The 18,056-nt window shown below is 47.6% G+C and overlaps 2 protein-coding genes across 2 annotated transcripts in view; both read left to right on the top strand.

Moving 5' to 3' along the window:
* The window catches only part of LOC147120814 (uncharacterized), a 116,763-nt gene extending 113,878 nt beyond the window's left edge, over positions 1-2,885 (top strand). Inside the window, exon 4 of the mRNA XM_085977152.1 lies at positions 2,693-2,885. Within this exon, the coding sequence (XP_085833278.1) occupies positions 2,693-2,885 (193 nt within the window). The remainder of the gene's footprint in view (positions 1-2,692) is intronic.
* Positions 2,886-14,311: 11,426 nt separating this feature from the next.
* On the top strand, positions 14,312-17,495 carry LOC147120813 (uncharacterized). The gene has a single exon (XM_085978894.1). It carries the CDS (start codon positions 14,536-14,538, stop codon positions 16,066-16,068), a length of 1,533 nt encoding a protein of 510 aa, XP_085835020.1. The 5' UTR covers positions 14,312-14,535; the 3' UTR covers positions 16,069-17,495.
* The last annotated feature ends 561 nt before the right edge of the window (positions 17,496-18,056 follow it).

Raw genomic sequence — 18,056 nt, 5'->3', positions numbered from 1 at the left:
GAGCTCTGAGATGCAGAGGGATCTGGGTGTCCTAGTGCATGAATCGCAAAAGGTTACTATCTAGGTACAACAAGTAATTAGGAAAGCTAATAGAATGTTATCGTTAATTGCGAGGGGAATTGAATACAAAAGTAGGGAGGTTATGCTTCAGTTATACAGGGCATTGGTGAGACCACATCTGGAGTACTGTGTACAGTATTGGTCTCCTTATTTAAGGAAGGATGTAAATGCGTTGGAAGCAGTTCAGAGAAGGTTTACTAGACTAATACCTGGAATGGGCGGGTTGTCTTATGAGGAAAGGTTGGACAGGCTAGGCTTGTATCCGCTGGAGTTTAGAAGAGTAAGAGGTGACTTGATTGAAACATATAAGATCCTGAGGGGTCTGGACAGGGTGGATGTGGAGAGGATGTTTCCTCTTGTGGGAGAATCTAGAACTAGGGGTCACTGTTTAAAAATATGAGGTCGCCCATTTAAGACAGAGATGAGGAGACATTTTTTCTCACAGAGGGTTGTGAGTTTTTGGAACTCTCTTCCTCAGAGGGCGGTGGAAGCAGAGTCTTTGAATATTTTTAAGGCAGAGGTAGATAGATTCTTGATAAGGGGATTGTGATATACTTGAACAAACTAATATTGAGAGGGAGCAGGTACTAGCGGTTTTAGCGGGCTTAAAAGTGGATAAATCCCCAGGCCCAGACGAGATGTATCCCAGGCTGCTGTGTGAGGCAAGGGAGGAGATTGCAGGGGCTCTGACACAAATTTTCAGAACCTCTCTGGCCACAGGGGAGGTGCCAGATGACTGGAGGACAGCTAATGTAGTACCATTATTCAAGAAGGGTAGTAGGGATAAACCAGGGAATTACAGGCCAGTGAGCCTAACATCAGTGGTAGGGAAATTATTGGAAAAAATTCTGATGGACAAAATTAGCCTCCACTTGGAGAGGCAAGGATTAATCAAGGATAGTCAGCATGGCTTTGTCAGGGGGAGATCATGTCTAACCCATTTCATTGAATTTTTCGAGGGGTTGACTAGGTGTGTGGATGAGGGTAATGCAGTTGATGTAATCTACATGGACTTCATTAAGGCTTTTGACAAAGTCCCGCACGGGAGACTGGTCAAGAAGGTAAGAGCCCATGGGATCCAGGGCAATTTGGCACATTGGATCCAAAATTGGCTTTGTGGCAGGAGGCAGAGGGTGATGGTCGAAGGTTGTTTTTGTGACTGGAAGCCTGTGTCCAGTGGTGTACCGTAGGGATCGGTGCTGGGTCCCTTTGCTGTTTGTAGTGTACATTAATGATTTAGATATGAATGTAGCTGGTATGATCATCAAGTTCGCAGATGACACGAAAATTGGTGGAGTAGTAAATAGCAAGGAGGGAAGCCTCAGGCTACAGGACGATATAGATGGGTTGGTTAGATGGGCAGAACGTGGCAACTGGAATTTAACCCTGAAAAGTGTGAGGTGATGCATTTTGGGAGGACTAACAAGGCAAGGGAATACACAATGAATGGTAGTACCCTAGGAAGGACAGAGGATCAGAGGGACCTTGGTGTGCATGTACATAGATCCCTGAAGGCAGCAGGGCAGAAAGATAAGGTGGTTAAAAAGGCATATGGGATACTTACCTTCATTAGTCGAGGCATAGAATATAAGAGCAGGGAGGTTATGATGGAACTGTACAAAACGCTGGTTAGGCCACAGCTGGAATACTGTGTGCAGTTCTGGTCGCCACACTATAGGAAGGATGTGATTGCATTGGAGAGGGTGCAGAGGAGATTCACCAGGATGTTACCTGGGCTGGAGCGTTTCAGTTATAGAGAGACTGGACAGACTGGGGTTGTTTTCCTTGGAGCAAAGAAGGCTGAGGGGGGACCTGATTGAGGTGTACAAAATTATGAGGGGCATAGATAGGGTAGATAGAAAGGAACTTTTCCCCTTAGTAGAGGGGTCAATAACCAGGGGGCATAGTTTCAAGGTAAGGGGCAGGAGGTTTAGAGGGGATTTGAGGAAAACTTTTTCACCCAGAGGGTGGTTGGAGTCTGGAACTCACTGCCTGAAAGGTTGGTAGAGGCAGGAACCCTCACAACATTCAAGAAGCATTTAGGTGAGCACTTGAAATGCCATAGCATACAAGGCTATGGACCAAGTGCTGGAAAATGGGATTAGAATAGACAGGGCTTGATGGCCGGCGCGGACACGATGGGCCGAAGGGCCTCTTTCTGTGCTGCATAACTCTATGACTCTTTAAGCAAGTGGGTGAGAGGTTATCGGGGGTAGGCGGGAATGTGGAGTAATCAGATCGGCCACGATCTTATTGAATGGCGGAGCAGGCTCGAGGGGCCGAGTGGCCGACTCCTGCTCCTATTTCTTATGTTTGTTCGTCCTATCAACCATTAAATTTCCCCCTCAGCTTTTTATGTACTTACGGGTTTTCCGTCCAATACAAGAGCAGGAATGTTGGCAACACATGGTTTAAATGTCAAAGCTTGTGCTGGCACGTCAGTTGTTTCCTGGCTGGCTGTGTTTGTTCCCACGGTTGGCCTGTACGCGGCAGGTGTCTGCTCCCCTCTCACGTCCTGGACTTACCTTACATTGAACATTCTCTCATATTGACAGATCACTGGGACATTCAATCAGTGCCCCAGGAGATAACTCTGCCGCTGTCCCTGACTGTTCTCCTGGCTCATCTCCAGACCAAACATAGGCCAAGCGAATCAAGCCCAGCTTGGCTCTCTGACTAACCAGCAACATCCAACAGTGCTGTTTGATTCCAGCTCCATTCTTTTTCCCATGCAGATTGAGCAGGATGAAATCCAGTTCACTGGGAGAACTCCATGCCAGGATTTGATTCCTGCTCTTCCTTTTGGCAAGGCCCTTGAGGATTAAAGTGAGTTCATCAGGGCAGAGTGCGAGGGAGCAGCACATTAACCAGGAGAAAGAGGGCGTCGACGGTTCATGTTTGTTCCCTTGCCGTGCCTGATAAGATCCTTCTCAGTGGATTTACAGGCAGCAGAGTTGAGTGGGATCCCACCTCGGAGGTGTCAGCCTGGGACACAGCTGTCTGTGAGGGTAAGAGTGGCATTTAACAGGAATTCAGTGCGCTTTCATCCTGGAACGGGGAGCAATTAAGACAGAGGTGTGTGTTGCAGAGGCAACACAGCAACCAGATCCAGGGCCATTAGTCTGCAGGCCTAGAACATAAGAAGTAGGAGCAGGAGTAGGCCATACGGCCCCTCGAGCCTGCTCCGCCACTCAATAGGATCATGGCTGATCCGAACCTAGACTCACATCCACTTCCCTGCCCGCTTGCCATAACCCTTAATTCCCTTATCAGCTAGGAAACTGTCTATCTCCGTTTTAAATTTATTTAATGTCGCAGCTTCCACAGCTCTCTGAGGTAGCAAATTCCATAGATTTACTACCCTCTGAGTGAAGAAGTTTCTCCTCATCTCAGTTTTGAAACGGCAGCCCCTTATTCTAAGATTATGCCCCCTAGTTCTAGTCTCACCCATCAGTGGAAACATCCTCCCCGCATCCACCCGATCAAGCCCCCTCACAATCTTATATGTTTCGATAAGATCGCCTCTCATTCTTCTGAACTCCAATGAGTAGAGGCCCAACCTACTCAACCTTTCCTCATAAGTCAACCCCCTCATCTCCGGAATCAACCGAGTGAACCTTCTCTGAACTGCCTCGAGAGCAAGTATATCTTTTCTTAAATATGGAAACCAAAACTGTACGCAGTATTCCAGGTGTGGCCTCACCAGTACCCTGTATAACTGAAGCAAGACTTCCCTGCTTTTATACTCCATCCCCCTTGCATTAAAGCCAAGATTCCATTGGTCTTCCTGATCACCTGCTGTACCTGCATACTAACCTTCTGTGTTTCATGCACCAGGGCCCCCAGATCCCTTTGTACTATAGCAGTTTGCAGTTTCTTTCCATTTAGATAATAACTTGCTCTTTGATTTTTTTCTGCCAAAGTGCATAACCTCACACTTTCCAACATTATATTCCATCTGCCAAATTTCTGCCCACTCACTTAGCCTGTCTATGTCCTTTTGCAGGTTTTTTATGTCCTCCTCACTCACTGCTTTCCCTCCCATCTTTGTATCGTCGGCAAACTTGGATACGTTGCACTCGGTCCCTTCCTCCAAATTGTTAATATAGATTGTAAAGTGTTGGGGTCCCAGCACTGACCCCTGCGGAACACCACTAGTCACTGATTGCCAACCCGAGAATGAACCATTTATCCCAACTCTCTGTTTTCTGTTAGATAGCCAATCTTCCACCCATGCCAGTATATTACCCCCAATCCTGTGATTTTTTATCTTGTGCAGTAATCTTTTGTGTGGCACCTTGTCAAATGCCTTTTGGAAGTCCAAATACACCACATCCACTGGTTCCCCTTTATCCACCCTGTTTGTTACATCCTCAAAGAATTCGAGCAAATTTGTCAAACATGATTTCCCCTTCATAAAACCATGCTGACTCTGTCCGATTAAATTATGCTTATCCAAATGTCCTGTTACTGCTTCCTTAATAATGGACTCCAACATTTTACCAACCACAGATGTTAGGCTAACTGGTCTATAGTTTCCAGCCTTTTGTCTACCTCCCTTTTTAAATAAGGGCATTACATTAGCAGTTTTCAAATCTGCTGGGACCTTTCCTGAATCCAGGGAGTTTTGGAAACATAGAAACATAGAAGATAGGAGCAGGAGTAGGCCATTCGGCCCCTCGACCCTGCTCCGCCATTCGATGAGATCATGGCTGATCATCCAAACTCAGTACCCCGTACCTGCCTTCTCCCCATATCCCTTGATACCTTTAGTTCTAAGAAATATATCTAACTCCTTCTTGAATATATTTAATGACTTGGCCTCAACCGCCTTCTGTGGTAGAGAATTCCATAGGTTCACCACTCTCTGGGTGAAGAAATTCTTCCTCATCTCTGTCCTAAATGGCTTACCCCTTATCCTTAGACTGTGACCCCTGGTTCTGGACTCGCTGACCATCGGGAACATTCTACCTGCATCTAGTTTGTCCAGATCTGTTAGAATTTTATAAGTTTCGATGAGATCCCCTCTCATTCTTCTAAACTCCAGCGAGTATAAGTCCAATCGACCCAATCTCTCCTCATATGTCATTCCTGCCATCCCAGGGATCAGCCTTGTGAATCTTCACTGAACTCCTTCCATGGCAAGAACATCCTTCCTCAGGTAAGGCGACCAAAACTGCACACAGTACTCAAGGTGTGGTCTCACCAAGGCCCTGTACAACTGCAGCAGGACATCCTTGCTCCTGTACTCAAACCCTTTCGCTATGAAGGCCAACATACCATTTTCCTTATTCACCGCCTGCTGCACCTGCATGCTTACCTTCAGCGACTGGTGCACAAGGACACCCAGGTCTCATTGCACTTCCCCTTCTCCCAATCTATTGCCATTCAGATAATAGTCTGCCTTTCTGTTTTTGACACCAAAGTGGATAACTCGCATTTATCCACATTATATTGCATCTGCCACGCTTCTGCCCAATCACCCAACCTGTCTAAATCATCCTGGAGTTTCTCGATATCCTCCTCGTAGCACACACTCCCACCCAGCTTTGTGTCGTCTGCAAACTTGGAGATATTACATCTAGTTCCCTTATCTAGATCATTAATGTATATTGTGAATAGCTGGGGTCCAAGGACCGATCCCTGCGGTACCCCACTAGTCACTGCCTGCCACTCGGCAAAAGACCCGTTAATTCCTACTCTCTGCTTTCTGTCCGCCAACCAGTTCTCTATCCAAGTCAATACCTTGCCCCCAATCCCATGTGCCTTAACTTTACACGCTAATCTCTTATGCGGGACCTTATCGAAAGCCTTTTGAAAGTCCAAATACACCACATCTACTGGTTCTCCCTTATCTATTTTCCCAGTTACATCCTCAAAAAATTCCAGTGGATTAGTCAAGCACGATTTACCTTTTGTAAATCCATGTTGACTTTGTCCGATCCTGTCACTGTTTTCCAAGTGCTCAGCTATTACATCCTTTATAATGGACTCTAGCATTTTCCCCACTATGTCAGGCTTACCGGTCTGCAATTCCCCGCTTTCTCTCTACCCCCCTTTTTGAATAGTGGGGTAACATTAGCTACCCTCCAATCCATGGGTACAGTTCCAGATTCCAGCGAATTTTGGAAGATGATCAGCAATGCATCTACTATTTCTCGGGCCACCTCCTTAAGTACCCTAGGATGTAGATTATCAGGCCCTGGGGATTTATCGGCCTTCAATCCCGTCAATTTCCCTAACACCATTTCCCTACAAATACTGATTTCTTTCAGTTCCTCCCTCTCATCAGACCCTATGTTCTCCAACATCTCTGGGAGGTTATTTGTGTCCTCCTTTGTGAAGACAGAACCAAAATATGCATTTAATTGGTCTGACATTTCTTTGTTCCCCATTATAATTTCCCCTGCTTCTGACTGCAAGGGACCTACACTTGATTTCACTAATCTTTTTCTCTTCACATATCTATAAAAGCTCTTACAGTCAGTTTTTATGTTCCCTGCAGGCTTACTTTCATATTCTATTTTCCCCTTCTTAATTAATCCCTTTGTCCTCCTTTGTTGAATCCTAAACTGCTCCCAATCCTCAGGGTTACCGCTTTTTCTGGCCAATTTATATGCACTCTCCTTGGATCTTATGCTATCCCTAATTTCCCTTGTTAGCCACGGTTGAGTCACCCTTTTTGTTTTATTCTTATCCCAAACTGGGTTGAACAACTTCTGTAGTTCATCCATGCGGTCTTTGAATGTTTGCCATTGCCTATCCACCGTCAACTCTTTGAGTGACATTCCCCAATCAATCCTACCCAATTCGCGCCTCATACCATCGTAGTTTCTTTTATTTAAATTCAGGACCCTAGTCTCTGATTCAACTACTTCACTCTCCATCCTAATGAAGAATTCTATCATATTATGATCGCTCTGACCCAAGGGGCCTCGCACAACAAGATTGCTAATTAATCCTCTCTCATTACATAATACCCAGTCTAAGATGGCCTGATCTCTGGTTGGTCCCTCGACATATTGTTCCAGAAAACCATCCCGTAAACATTCTAGGAATTCCTCCTCCACAGTATTTTTACTAATTTGGTTAGCCCAATCTATATGTAAATTAAAGTTACCCATGATGACTGCTGTGCCTTTACTGCATGCTTCTCTAATTTCACTTTTAATGCCATCCCCAACCTCCGTATTACTGTTTGGAGGTCTATTTACCACTCCCACTAACATTTTCTGCCCTTTGATATTTCTCAGTTCTACCCATACAGATTCCGCATCACCAGAGTTAATAGCCTTCCTTTCAGTTGTGTTAATCCCCTCTTTAACCAGCAATGCTACCCCACCTCCCTTTCTTTTTTGCCTATCCTTCCTAAATATTGAATACCCCTGGATGTTGAGTTCCCAGCCTTGGCCATCCTAGAGCCATGCTTCTGTAATCCCAATCAAATCATATTCGTTTACCTCTATTTGCGCAGCTAATTCATCCACCTTGTTCCGAATGCTCCTTGCATTAAAACACAAAGCCTTCAGGCTTGTTTTTTTAACGCTCTCAGACCTAGATGAATTATTATTTACTGTGACCATGTTTGAGTTAAACCGTTGAGTTCTTTGCCTTCTAATTTTGTTTTTCTCCTTCCTGTCTTTTGCTTTTTTCCTTGTTTCCTTTTTCTCTGTCTCCCTGCTCAGGTTCCCAACCCCCTGCCACTTTAGTTTAATCCCGCCCCAACAGCACTAGCAAACACTCCCCCTAGGACATCGGTTCCGGCCCTGCCCAGGTGCAAACCATCCCGTCTGTACTGGTCCCACCTCTCCCAGAACCGGTTCCAATGTCCAAGGAATTTGAATCCCTCCCCCTTGCACCATTCCTCTAGCCACATATTCATTTGAAATATCCTCCTATTTCTACTCTGACTAGCACGTGGCACTGGTAGCAATCCTGAGATTACTACCTTTGAGGTCCTATTTTTTAATTTACCTCCTAACTCCCTATATTCTGCTTTTAGGACCTCATCCCGTTTTTTACCTATATCGTTGGTGCCTATGTGCGCCACGAGAACTGGCTGTTCGCCCTCCTCCTCCAAAATGTTCTGCAGCCGCTCCGAGACGTCCTTGACCCTTGCACCAGGGAGGCAACACACCATCCTGGAGTCTCGATTGCGGCTGCAAAAACGCCTATCTATTCCCCTTACAATTGAGTCCCCTATCACTGTAGCTCTTCCACTCTTTTTCCTCCCAGCCTGTGCAGCAGAGCCACCCATGGTGCCAGGAAGTTGGCTGCTGCTGCCTTCCCCTGATGAGTCATCCCCCCCAACAGTATTCAAAGTGGTATATCTGTTGGAGAGGGGGATGGCCACAGGGGATTCCTGCACTACCTGCCTGCGCCTCTTACTCTGCCTGCTGGTCACCCATTCCCTTCCTGCCTGTACACCCTTTACCTGCGGTGTGACCAACTCGCTAAATGTGATATTCACGACGTCCTCAGCATCGTGAATGCTCCAAAATGAATCCATCCGCAGCTCCAGTGCCGCAATGCAGTCTGTCAGTAGCTGCAGCTGGACACACTTCCCACACACATGGTCGTCAGGGATGCAGGAAGCGTCCCTGATTTCCCACATAGAGCAGGAGGAGCATACTACGGGGCTGGGCTGCCCTGCCATGACTGACCCTTTAATTAATTAATTAAAATTAAATGAATCCCACCAATTTCACTTCAATTAAATGATATACTCAAAGGCCCTTGCTTAATAGTAGTCCCCACTACACAACAGAGACCTTAGAAACCACAAAATTTAAGTTTAGAAAAATTTAGAAAGAAAATACTCACCAACCAATCACTTACCCGCTTCTTGGTGACATCACACTTCGATTACTTTTTGCTTCCCTCTCCCGGAACCTGGATTGGTAAGCTCCTTAAATACCGCCGCCGCCTCTGGTGCTCCCTCGCAGGTCCACCGCCTCTCCGCTCTCTCGGGGCTCTGGGCCTCGCTGCTCGCCGCCTCGGGGCTGCTCCTTAAATACCGCCTCTGGTACTCCCTCGCAGGTCCGCCGCCTCATCCACAATCCCTACCGCTACTTCTCTCAAGACCCTAGGATGTAAGCCATCAGGTCCAGGGGATTTATCCACCTTAAGTCCCATTATCTTACCGAGTACCATCTCCTTAGTGATTTTAATTGTGTTTAGCTCCTCCCCCCCATAGCCCCCTGTTTGTCCAGTGTTGGGATATTTTTAGTGTCCTCTACTGTAAAGACTGATACAAAATATTTGTTCAGCGTATTTGCCATCTCCATGTTCCCCACTACTAATTTCCCGGTCTCGTCCTCTAAGGGACCAACATTCACTTTAGCCACCCTTTTACTTTTTATATAACTGTAGAAACTCTTGCTATCTGTTTTTATATTTTTTGCTAGTTTACTTTCATAATCTATCTTCCCTTTCTTAATTAAACTTTTAGTTATTCTTTGCTGGCTTTTAAATGCTTCCCAATCTTCTATCCTCCCACTAGATTTGGCTACTTTATATGCCCTTGTTTTCAGTTGGGTACTATCCTTTATTACTTTACTTAGCCGCGGATGGCTGTCTTTTCTTTTACGCCCCTTTTTCCTCAGTGGAATATATTTTTCTTGAAAGTTGTGAAATATCTCCTTGAATGTACACCACTGCTCCTGTACCGTCTTACACCTTAATCTATTTTCCCAGTCCACTTTAGTCAACTCTGCTCTCATACCTTCATCGTCTCCTTTATTTAAGCTTAGTACGCTGGTTTGAGATCCAACTCTCTCACCCTCCAACTGAATTTGGAATTCAACCATATTATGGTCACTCATTCCAAGGGGATCCTTTACTAGGACATTTTTTTATTAATCCTGTCTCATTACACAGGACCAGATCTAAGATTGCCTGCCCCCTGGTTGGTTCAGTAACATACTGCTCAAGGAAACCGTCCCTAATGCACTCTATGAACTCTTCATCAAGGCTGCCCTGCCCAATTTGATTTGTCCAGTCAATATGAAAGTTAAAATTTCCCATGATTATAGCTGTTCCCTTATTACAAGCCCCAATTATTTCCTGATTTATACTCCGACCAATAGAGTTGCAACTGTTAGGAGGCCTATAGATGGCGCCCACTAGTGACTTTTTCCCCTTATTATTCCTTATCTCCACCCAAACTGTTTCACTATCCTGATCCTTTGACCCAAAATCATTTCTCACTATTGCAGTGATTCCATCCTTTATTAACATAGCCACCCCACCTCCCTTTCCTTCCTGTCTGTCCTTCCTAATAGTCAAATACCCCTGGATGTTTAGTTCCCAGTCATGGTCACCTCGCAGCCATGTTTCTGTAATGGCCACCAGATCATACCCATGTGTAGTTATTTGTACCGTCAACTCGTCTATTTTGTTACGAATGCTGCGTGCATTCAGATAAAGAACTTTCAAATAGCTTTTGTGACAATTTATTCCTGCTTTTACCCCCTTTACTACTTTACCTTTATCTTTATACATTCTGTCCCTTCCTGACACGCTCTGGTTTTTAATTTCCCCACTGCTACTTTGCTCTATTGCCTTCTCCACTGCCATTTTTATTTTTCGCTCTCTTGAAACCTCCCCCCCACTAATTAGTTTAAAACCCTCTCTACAGCCCTAGTTATTACCACTTCTGTCAGCAGCGAGTTCCAGGTCATCACCACTCGCTGCATAAAAAAGTTTTTGCTCACATCCCCCCTGTATCTCTTGCCCAAAACCTTAAATCTGTGTCCCCTAGTCCTTGTACCATCAACTAGTGTGAACAGCCTTTCCCCGTCTAGCCTATCCAAACCCATCATAATCTTGTACACCTCTATCAAATCACCCCTCAACCTCCTTTGTTCAAATGAAAACAAATCCAGCTTCTCCAACCTGTCCTTGTAGCTAAGATTCCCCCATCCCCAGAACCATTCTGGTAAATCTCCTCTGCACCCTTTCAAGGGCCTTCACATCCTTCCTAAAGTGTGGTGACCAGAACTGGACGCAATACTCCAGTTGTGGCCTAACCAGCGCTTTATAAAGGTTCAGCATAACTTCTCTACTTTTGTACTCAATACCTCTATTTATGAAGCCCAAGATCCCATATGCTTTGTTAACCACTCTCTCAATATGTCCCGCCACCTTCAGGGACCTATGCACATTAACTCCCAGGTCCCTCTGTCCCTGCACACTCTGTAAAACTGTGCCATTAAGTGTATATTGCCTCTCCCTGTCCCTTCTGCCAAAATGTATCACCTCACACTTCTCTGTATTAAATTCCATCCGCCACTTGTCTGCCCATTCTGCTAGCCTTTCTATGACCTGTTGCAGTCGATTGATATCATCCTCACTGTTTGCCACACCCATAAGTTTGGTATCATTGGCAAATTTAGAAATTCTACTTTGTATTCCAATATCCAGGTCATTTAAATATATCAAAAAAAGCAGTGGCCCCAGCACTGAGCCTTGGGGAACACCACTGTCTACCATCCTCCAGTCTGAAAATCAACCATTTACCACAACTCGCTGTTTTCTGTCCTTAAGCCAATTCCTTATCCAAGCTGCCACTGACCCACCTATTCCATGAGCCTCAATTTTGTTAACCAGCCTTCTATGTGGTACTTTGTCAAACTCCTTCCGAAAATCCATGTAGACAACATCCATTGCATTCCCTTCATCTATTCTCCCTGTTACTTCATCAAAAAATTCAATTAGATTAGTCAAACATGATCTGCCTTTTACAAATCCATGTTGGCTCTCCTTAATTAGCTTAAACCTCTCCAAGCCCCATTAATTTTTTCCTTGATTATTGTTTGTAAAACTTTACCCACCACTGATCTTAAACTGACCGGCCTGTAGTTACTAGGATTGTCCTTACACCCTTTCTTGAACAATGGGGTCACATTTGTCACTTTCCAATCCTCAGGCACCTCCCCATAAACGTCATCCTGTGGTCTTGGTAATGGCCACGGCTATATGTGAGAATTTATAGTTCCAATGAATTCCTGAAGCATAGCGCCCAATCGTGGGATATAAATATACTCCAGGAACTGCCAGTTACAAAAACAAACGCAGAAGGCTACATCTCTGAACATTGGAACAGGAGGAGGCCATTCAGCCCCTCGAGCCTGTTCTCCCATTCAATGAGGCCATGGCTGATCTGCGTCTCAACTCCATTTATCCGCCTTTGCTCCATATCTCTTAATGACCTTCACTAATAAAAATCTAGCAATATCAGTCTTGACTTTTTCACTTTACCCCCAGCCTCAACAGAGCTCCAGATTTCCACTACTCTTTGTGTGAAGAAGTGCTTCCTGACATCGAAACATCGAACAATAGGAGTAGGAGTCGGCCATTCGCCCTTCGAGCCTTCTCCGCCATTCAATATGATCATGGCTGATCCTCTATCGCAATACCATATTCTGGCTCTCTCCCCATAACCCTTGATGCCTTTTGTGTCTAGAAATCTATCTACAGGAAACTTTGTGTTATCCGGAGGCTAAATGTCCGGCAAGCTCGAGCCACCGGCAAAAATCAGGAGCCGTATTTTTTCTTTTTGTTTCTTTTCGTTGCTTTTTTCTCAACAGTCAAGCTCTGCAAGGTCTGTAGCTAAGCAACAGCTTCAGCTAGAGATGCTACAGAGAGGCTTGCCGACTGTTTAGAAGCTGTTGCTAAGCAACAGTGTTTGTTGTCAGATACGGAGATGAAAACCTCCGTATGCTTCAACATTACAGCTGGAGTGTCCGGCAGTTTTGAGGGAACGGCAACAGCTGAGTCCCGTCGGTGCCGGATAGCACAAAGTTTCCTGTATCTCCTTCTTAAATATATTCAGTGACTTGGCCTCCACAGTCTTCTGTGGTAGAGAATTCCACAGGTTTACTGCCCTCTGAGTGAAGAGATTTCTCCTCATCTCAGTCCTAAATGTCCTACCCTGTATCCTGAGACGGTGACCCCTCGTTCTAGCCCCCCCCCAGCCAGGGGAAACATCCTCCCTGCATCCAGTCTGTCTAATCCTGTCAGAATTTTATACGTTTCAATGAGATCCCCTCTCATTCTTCTAAACTCTAGTGAATACAGGCCTAGTCGACCCGATCTCTCCTCATACGACAGTCCTGCCAACCCAGGAATCAGTCTGGTGAACCTTCGCTGCACTCCCTCTATGGCAAGTATATCCTTCCTTAGTCACCGCCTGCCACCCCGAAGTGGAGTGCAGCAGAGAATGAGAGAAAATTCCCCAGTGCTGTTGCCACACCGCTGCACCTGGATGTATCTCCATCTCACCAGGACAGCCGTTGGCTGCTCCAGCCTCACCTGCCACGTACAAATGACGTGGGGGGCATAGCGCCAGATTTAGCTGGCATCTGTCCTCTTACAGCCTCTTTATAGTAGCAGGAGGCCCCCGGAAATGAGAGTAACCCGTGCATCAGAGGTGATGCTTGAGCCAGGGAAATGGGTGGGATGGGGTCGGGTGTGGGGGGGACGGGGGATGGGTGTGGAGGGGATGGGGGACGGGGTGTGGGGGCAACGGGGGATTGGGTGTGGGGGGGACAGGGGAATGGGTGTGGGGGGGATGGGGGATGGGTGTGGGGGGAAACGAGGGAGACGGGGATGGGTGTGGGGGGGACTGGGGCGGGTGTGGGGCGGACGGGGGACGCGAGTGGGGGGGATGGGTGTGGGGGGGACGGGGGACGGGTGTGGGGGGGACGGGGGATGGGGTGTGGGGGGGACGGGGGATGGGGGACGGGTGTGGGGGGGACGGGGGATGGGGGACGGGTGTGGGGGGGACGGGGGATGGGGGACGGGTGTGGGGGGGACGGGGGATGGGGGACGGGTGTGGGGGGGACGGGGGATGGGGGACGGGTGTGGGGGGGACGGGGGACGGGTGTGGGGGGGACGGGGGATGGGGTGTGGGGGGGACGGGGGACGGGTGTGGGGGGGACGGGGGACGGGTGTGGGGGGGACGGGGGACGGGTGTGGGGGGGACGGGGGACGGGTGTGGGGGGGACAGGGGACGGGTGTGGGGGGGACGGGTGTGGGGGGGACGGGTGTGGGGGGGACGGGTGTGGGGGGGACGGGTGTGGGGGGGACGGGTGTGGGGGGGACAGGGGACGGGTGTGGGGGGGACGGGAGGGACGGGGGATGGGTGTGCTGGTCCACCTGAACAGAAGAAGCTCTGAGTATCAGCATGTTGTTGGATTATTGATAACCGCGCCCAATGTTGATGCCCTCAGCAGTCACGGGACGGTGCTCAGAAATCTTCCCCTCCCTTGCCCAGGTCAATGAGCCCAATTGTCGTGCCCTCACCATGCCCTATATCATCTAAGTCAGCACAGCAAGGCTGAAAGGTGGTCTTTGTGTTGTACAAGGCTGACTACTGGCCTGTTCTGATGTGAACCCTCTCTCTCCAATAACAGAACTGTTAATGTTTGAGCCAATCCAGTTGTGCGAATTCTCATTGCAGGAAACATCAGCATGTCGGACAAGCAGTGTCACGTGACCGAGCTCCACAGCCAACAGCAAGTGTCCCTTTGCTTTGATGTGATGGTGCAGTCCCAGGTCAATTGGGAGAAGTTTCTGATGCCAGCACCCACATCTGTCGCTATTTTGGGTGAACTGGTGCATCTGGCTACGAGGATGGAGGACTTCAAACTAAACCAAGGCAGTGCAGGCAAGAAATCCCTGTTTAAACGTCCAGATTCATTCAAGAGGTGCCTGATGGAGGTTTGCAACCAAACCGTAAACTCGTTTCAACAGACCCGCACTAATCTGAACAAAATCCGCATGTGTTGTGAGGACCTCCTTGTCCATGTGAAGAATGTGGGTGAAGGGACATCTCTGAACAAAGACCTTCCCAAGCAGCTGCAGAACATTCGGGTTTGTGCAGACAAATCCAAAACATGTGCCGAATCTGTGGAAAAGGAGCTCTCCAATCTCAGCGATCTACTGAGTGAGCTGCTGGAGACCTGTACAGATTCCCAGAGTATCAGCCAGGATAAGCTGGGGGAAGTAAGGAAAGTCCTGTCGGAAACACAACAGAAGAATGAGTTAGTAGAGGAGAAGAAGTGCAATTTACAGAAGCAATGGATCGAGGCTTCCCGAAAACGTGAGGAAGTCACCAGTGAATACGACAATGTAAGGGCGAGTGCTCTCATTGATCAGTTCTGTTTGGAAGGACTGAAACAGATGAAGAAGCTTCTCCCAAAGATTGTTGATCTTTTGAGCAATGTGACCAGCCCAGTGCTTCTGGTGGTGGAGCTGGGGAAAGGGTTGATCTTTCTCATACAACTGGTGTCTGAGCTGAAAGACAAAGAATCCTCTGAATCAAACCCTGAAATCAGCAGTTTCCTCAGCAAGGTTAGAGAGGAAGCCTCACTGAAGATCAAGGAAGTCCAATCCCAGTTGGAGGAGTCGCAAAAAATGTACAATGAATGTCACCAAAATATGAAAAGTTCGTGTGATGAGAGTGAGACGTTGTTGAGAGAGATAAAGAACAATCAGGCACAAGAGATGGATATCAGCACACGTGTAGCGTTGATGGCTAAAGGGCTTGGGGCACTGGGGAGCATCAAGTCCAACTGGTCAGAGATGATCAACTTCATTCATATCATACCAATATTAACTGAAGATTGCCAGAAGACATTTAAGAGACTTAGTGCGGTGAGTGGTGAAGGCATGCAGGGTGCTCCAGGTGCGTTAGCCAGTAGTCAGATGATGAACTTTCAAGTGTCCCAGGCAGTCAGCATCATGACCCACATCGGTGACATGTCAAAAACCTATGTGGAGATTCACGACAAGTACCTTGCAGGTCAACTGGGCGAGCTGAGCTCATTGCTGGGCGGGCAGGGGTCTGAATACAAGTTTAAGAAGGTCCAGGATAAATGTGATGAAGCAAGAAAGGAAATCCATCACAGGGCCGCTGTGAATCAGGAGCAACTTCAGAAGAATGCCCAGCAGGGAAGTGAAGCCATTGCTAAACTTACAGACCTGCTGCTGCCCAGGAAGTGAATGGAAATCCTGCAATGAAACATATTCTCAGCTGTGCGAGTGACCAACCCCTGGAATCTCCAATCCAATCATCAACCACCTCTCCCAACCCCTGGAATCTCCAATCCAATCACCAACCACCTCTCCCAACCCCTGGAATCTCCAATCCAATCATCAACCTCCTCTCCCAACCCCTGGAATCTCCAATCCAATCATCAACCACCTCTCCCAACCCCTGGAATCTCCAATCCAATCATCAACCTCTTCTCCCAACCCCTGGAATCTCCAATCCAATCCAATTAAGGGTTACGGGGAGCGGGCAGGAATTTGGACATGAGCCTAGGTTCGGATCGGTCATGGCCCTGTGGGTAGCGGAGCGGGCCCAGGGGCCGTGTAGCCTGATCCTGCTCCTATTTCATGTGTCTAATTCTGTTAGATTCAGGAGATGGTTCTGTGATAGTGGATTGGCGGTTAGGATCAGATCAGCCATGATCTTATTGAATGGCGGAGCAGGCTCGAGGGGCCGATTGGCCTACTCCTGCTCCTATTTCTTATGTTCTTATGTTCTTATCAACCTCTTCTCCCAACCCCTGGAATCTCCAATCCAATCATCAACCACCTCTCCCAACCCCTGGAATCTCCAATCCAATCATCAACCACCTCTCCCAATCCCTGGAATCTCCAATCCAATCATCAACCACCTCTCCCAACCTCTGGAATCTCCAATCCAATCATCAACCACCTCTCCCAACCCCTGGAATCTCCAATCCAATCATCAACCACCTCTCCCAATCCCTGGAATCTCCAATCCAATCATCAACCACCTCTCCCAACCTCTGGAATCTCCAATCCAATCATCAACCACCTCTCCCAACCCCTGGAACCTCCAATGCAATCATCAACCTCCTCTCCCAACCCCTGGAATCTCCAACCCAATCATCAACCTCCTCTCCCAACCTCTGGAATCTCCAATCCAATCATCAACCACCTCACCCAACCCCTGGAATCTCCAATCCAATCATCAACCACCTCTCCCAACCCCTGGAATCTCCAATCCAATCATCAACCACCTCTCCCAACCCCTGGAATCTCCAATCCAATCATCAACCTCCTCTCCCAACACCTGGAATCTCCAATCCAATCATTAACATCCTCTCCCAACCCCTGGAAACTCCAATCCAATCATCAACCTCCTCTCCCAACCCCTGGAATTCCGGTGACCTTCCATTTGAGGTGAGGGAATGTGAAAGTTCTGATTAAATCCCGCGGGCAGGTCCGGAGAATTCTTTGATTGAATTACTGCAAAGTTTTGAAGGATTCTGGAAGATCCAATCAGACAGAATAGTCATCAATTGATCATGTTTGATTGGTGTTTGCTTTCTCTGTCCCTTTTAAGCTTATATTGAAATCTGAAAAAAAATTAATCACATTAATCTGATTTTTACGATTATCTGTGCCACTGATTAATTTCCTCCTCTCGCAGTTTTAAATACTTTAACCATCAACTTTACACAGTTATGAAATTCACCAAAAGTATAGAAACAGTCAAACAACTCCCCTGCTCTACTTTGAGATAGTGGCCATGGGATCTCTCAGTACTGACCCTCTGACTGTGCAGCGCTCCCTCAGTACTGCCCCTCTGACAGTGTGGCGCTCCCTCAGTACTGTCCCTTCCACAGTGCGGCGCTCCCTCAGTACTGCCCCTCTGACAGTGTGGCGCTCCCTCAGTACTGCCCCTCCCACAGTGCAGCGCTCCCTCAGTACTGTCCCTTCCACAGTGCGGCGCTCCCTCAGTACTGCCCCTCTGACAGTGTGACGCTCCCTCAGTACTGCCCCTCTCACAGTGCAGCGCTCCCTCAGTACTGCCCCTCCGACAGTGCGGCGCTCCCTCAGTACTGCCCCTCCCACAGTGCGGCGCTCCCTCAGTACTGCCCCTCCCACAGTGCAGCGCTCCCTCAGTACTGCCCCTCCGGCAGTGCGGCGTTCCCTCAGTACTGCCTCTCCGACAG

The sequence above is a fragment of the Somniosus microcephalus genome, chromosome 3 (assembly GCF_052327205.1).
Source record: "Somniosus microcephalus isolate GS21.2 chromosome 3, FLI_Smic_1.0, whole genome shotgun sequence".
NCBI classification, from domain to species: Eukaryota; Metazoa; Chordata; class Chondrichthyes; order Squaliformes; family Somniosidae; genus Somniosus; species Somniosus microcephalus.
Note: the sequence above shows the minus strand (reverse complement) of the source record. Positions and strands in the feature narration are given on the sequence as shown.

What these genes read in the sequence shown, in the direction of transcription:
- LOC147120813 (XM_085978894.1), top strand. Translation starts at nt 14,536, where the DNA reads ATGTCGGACAAGCAGTGTCACGTGACCGAGCTCCACAGCCAACAGCAA.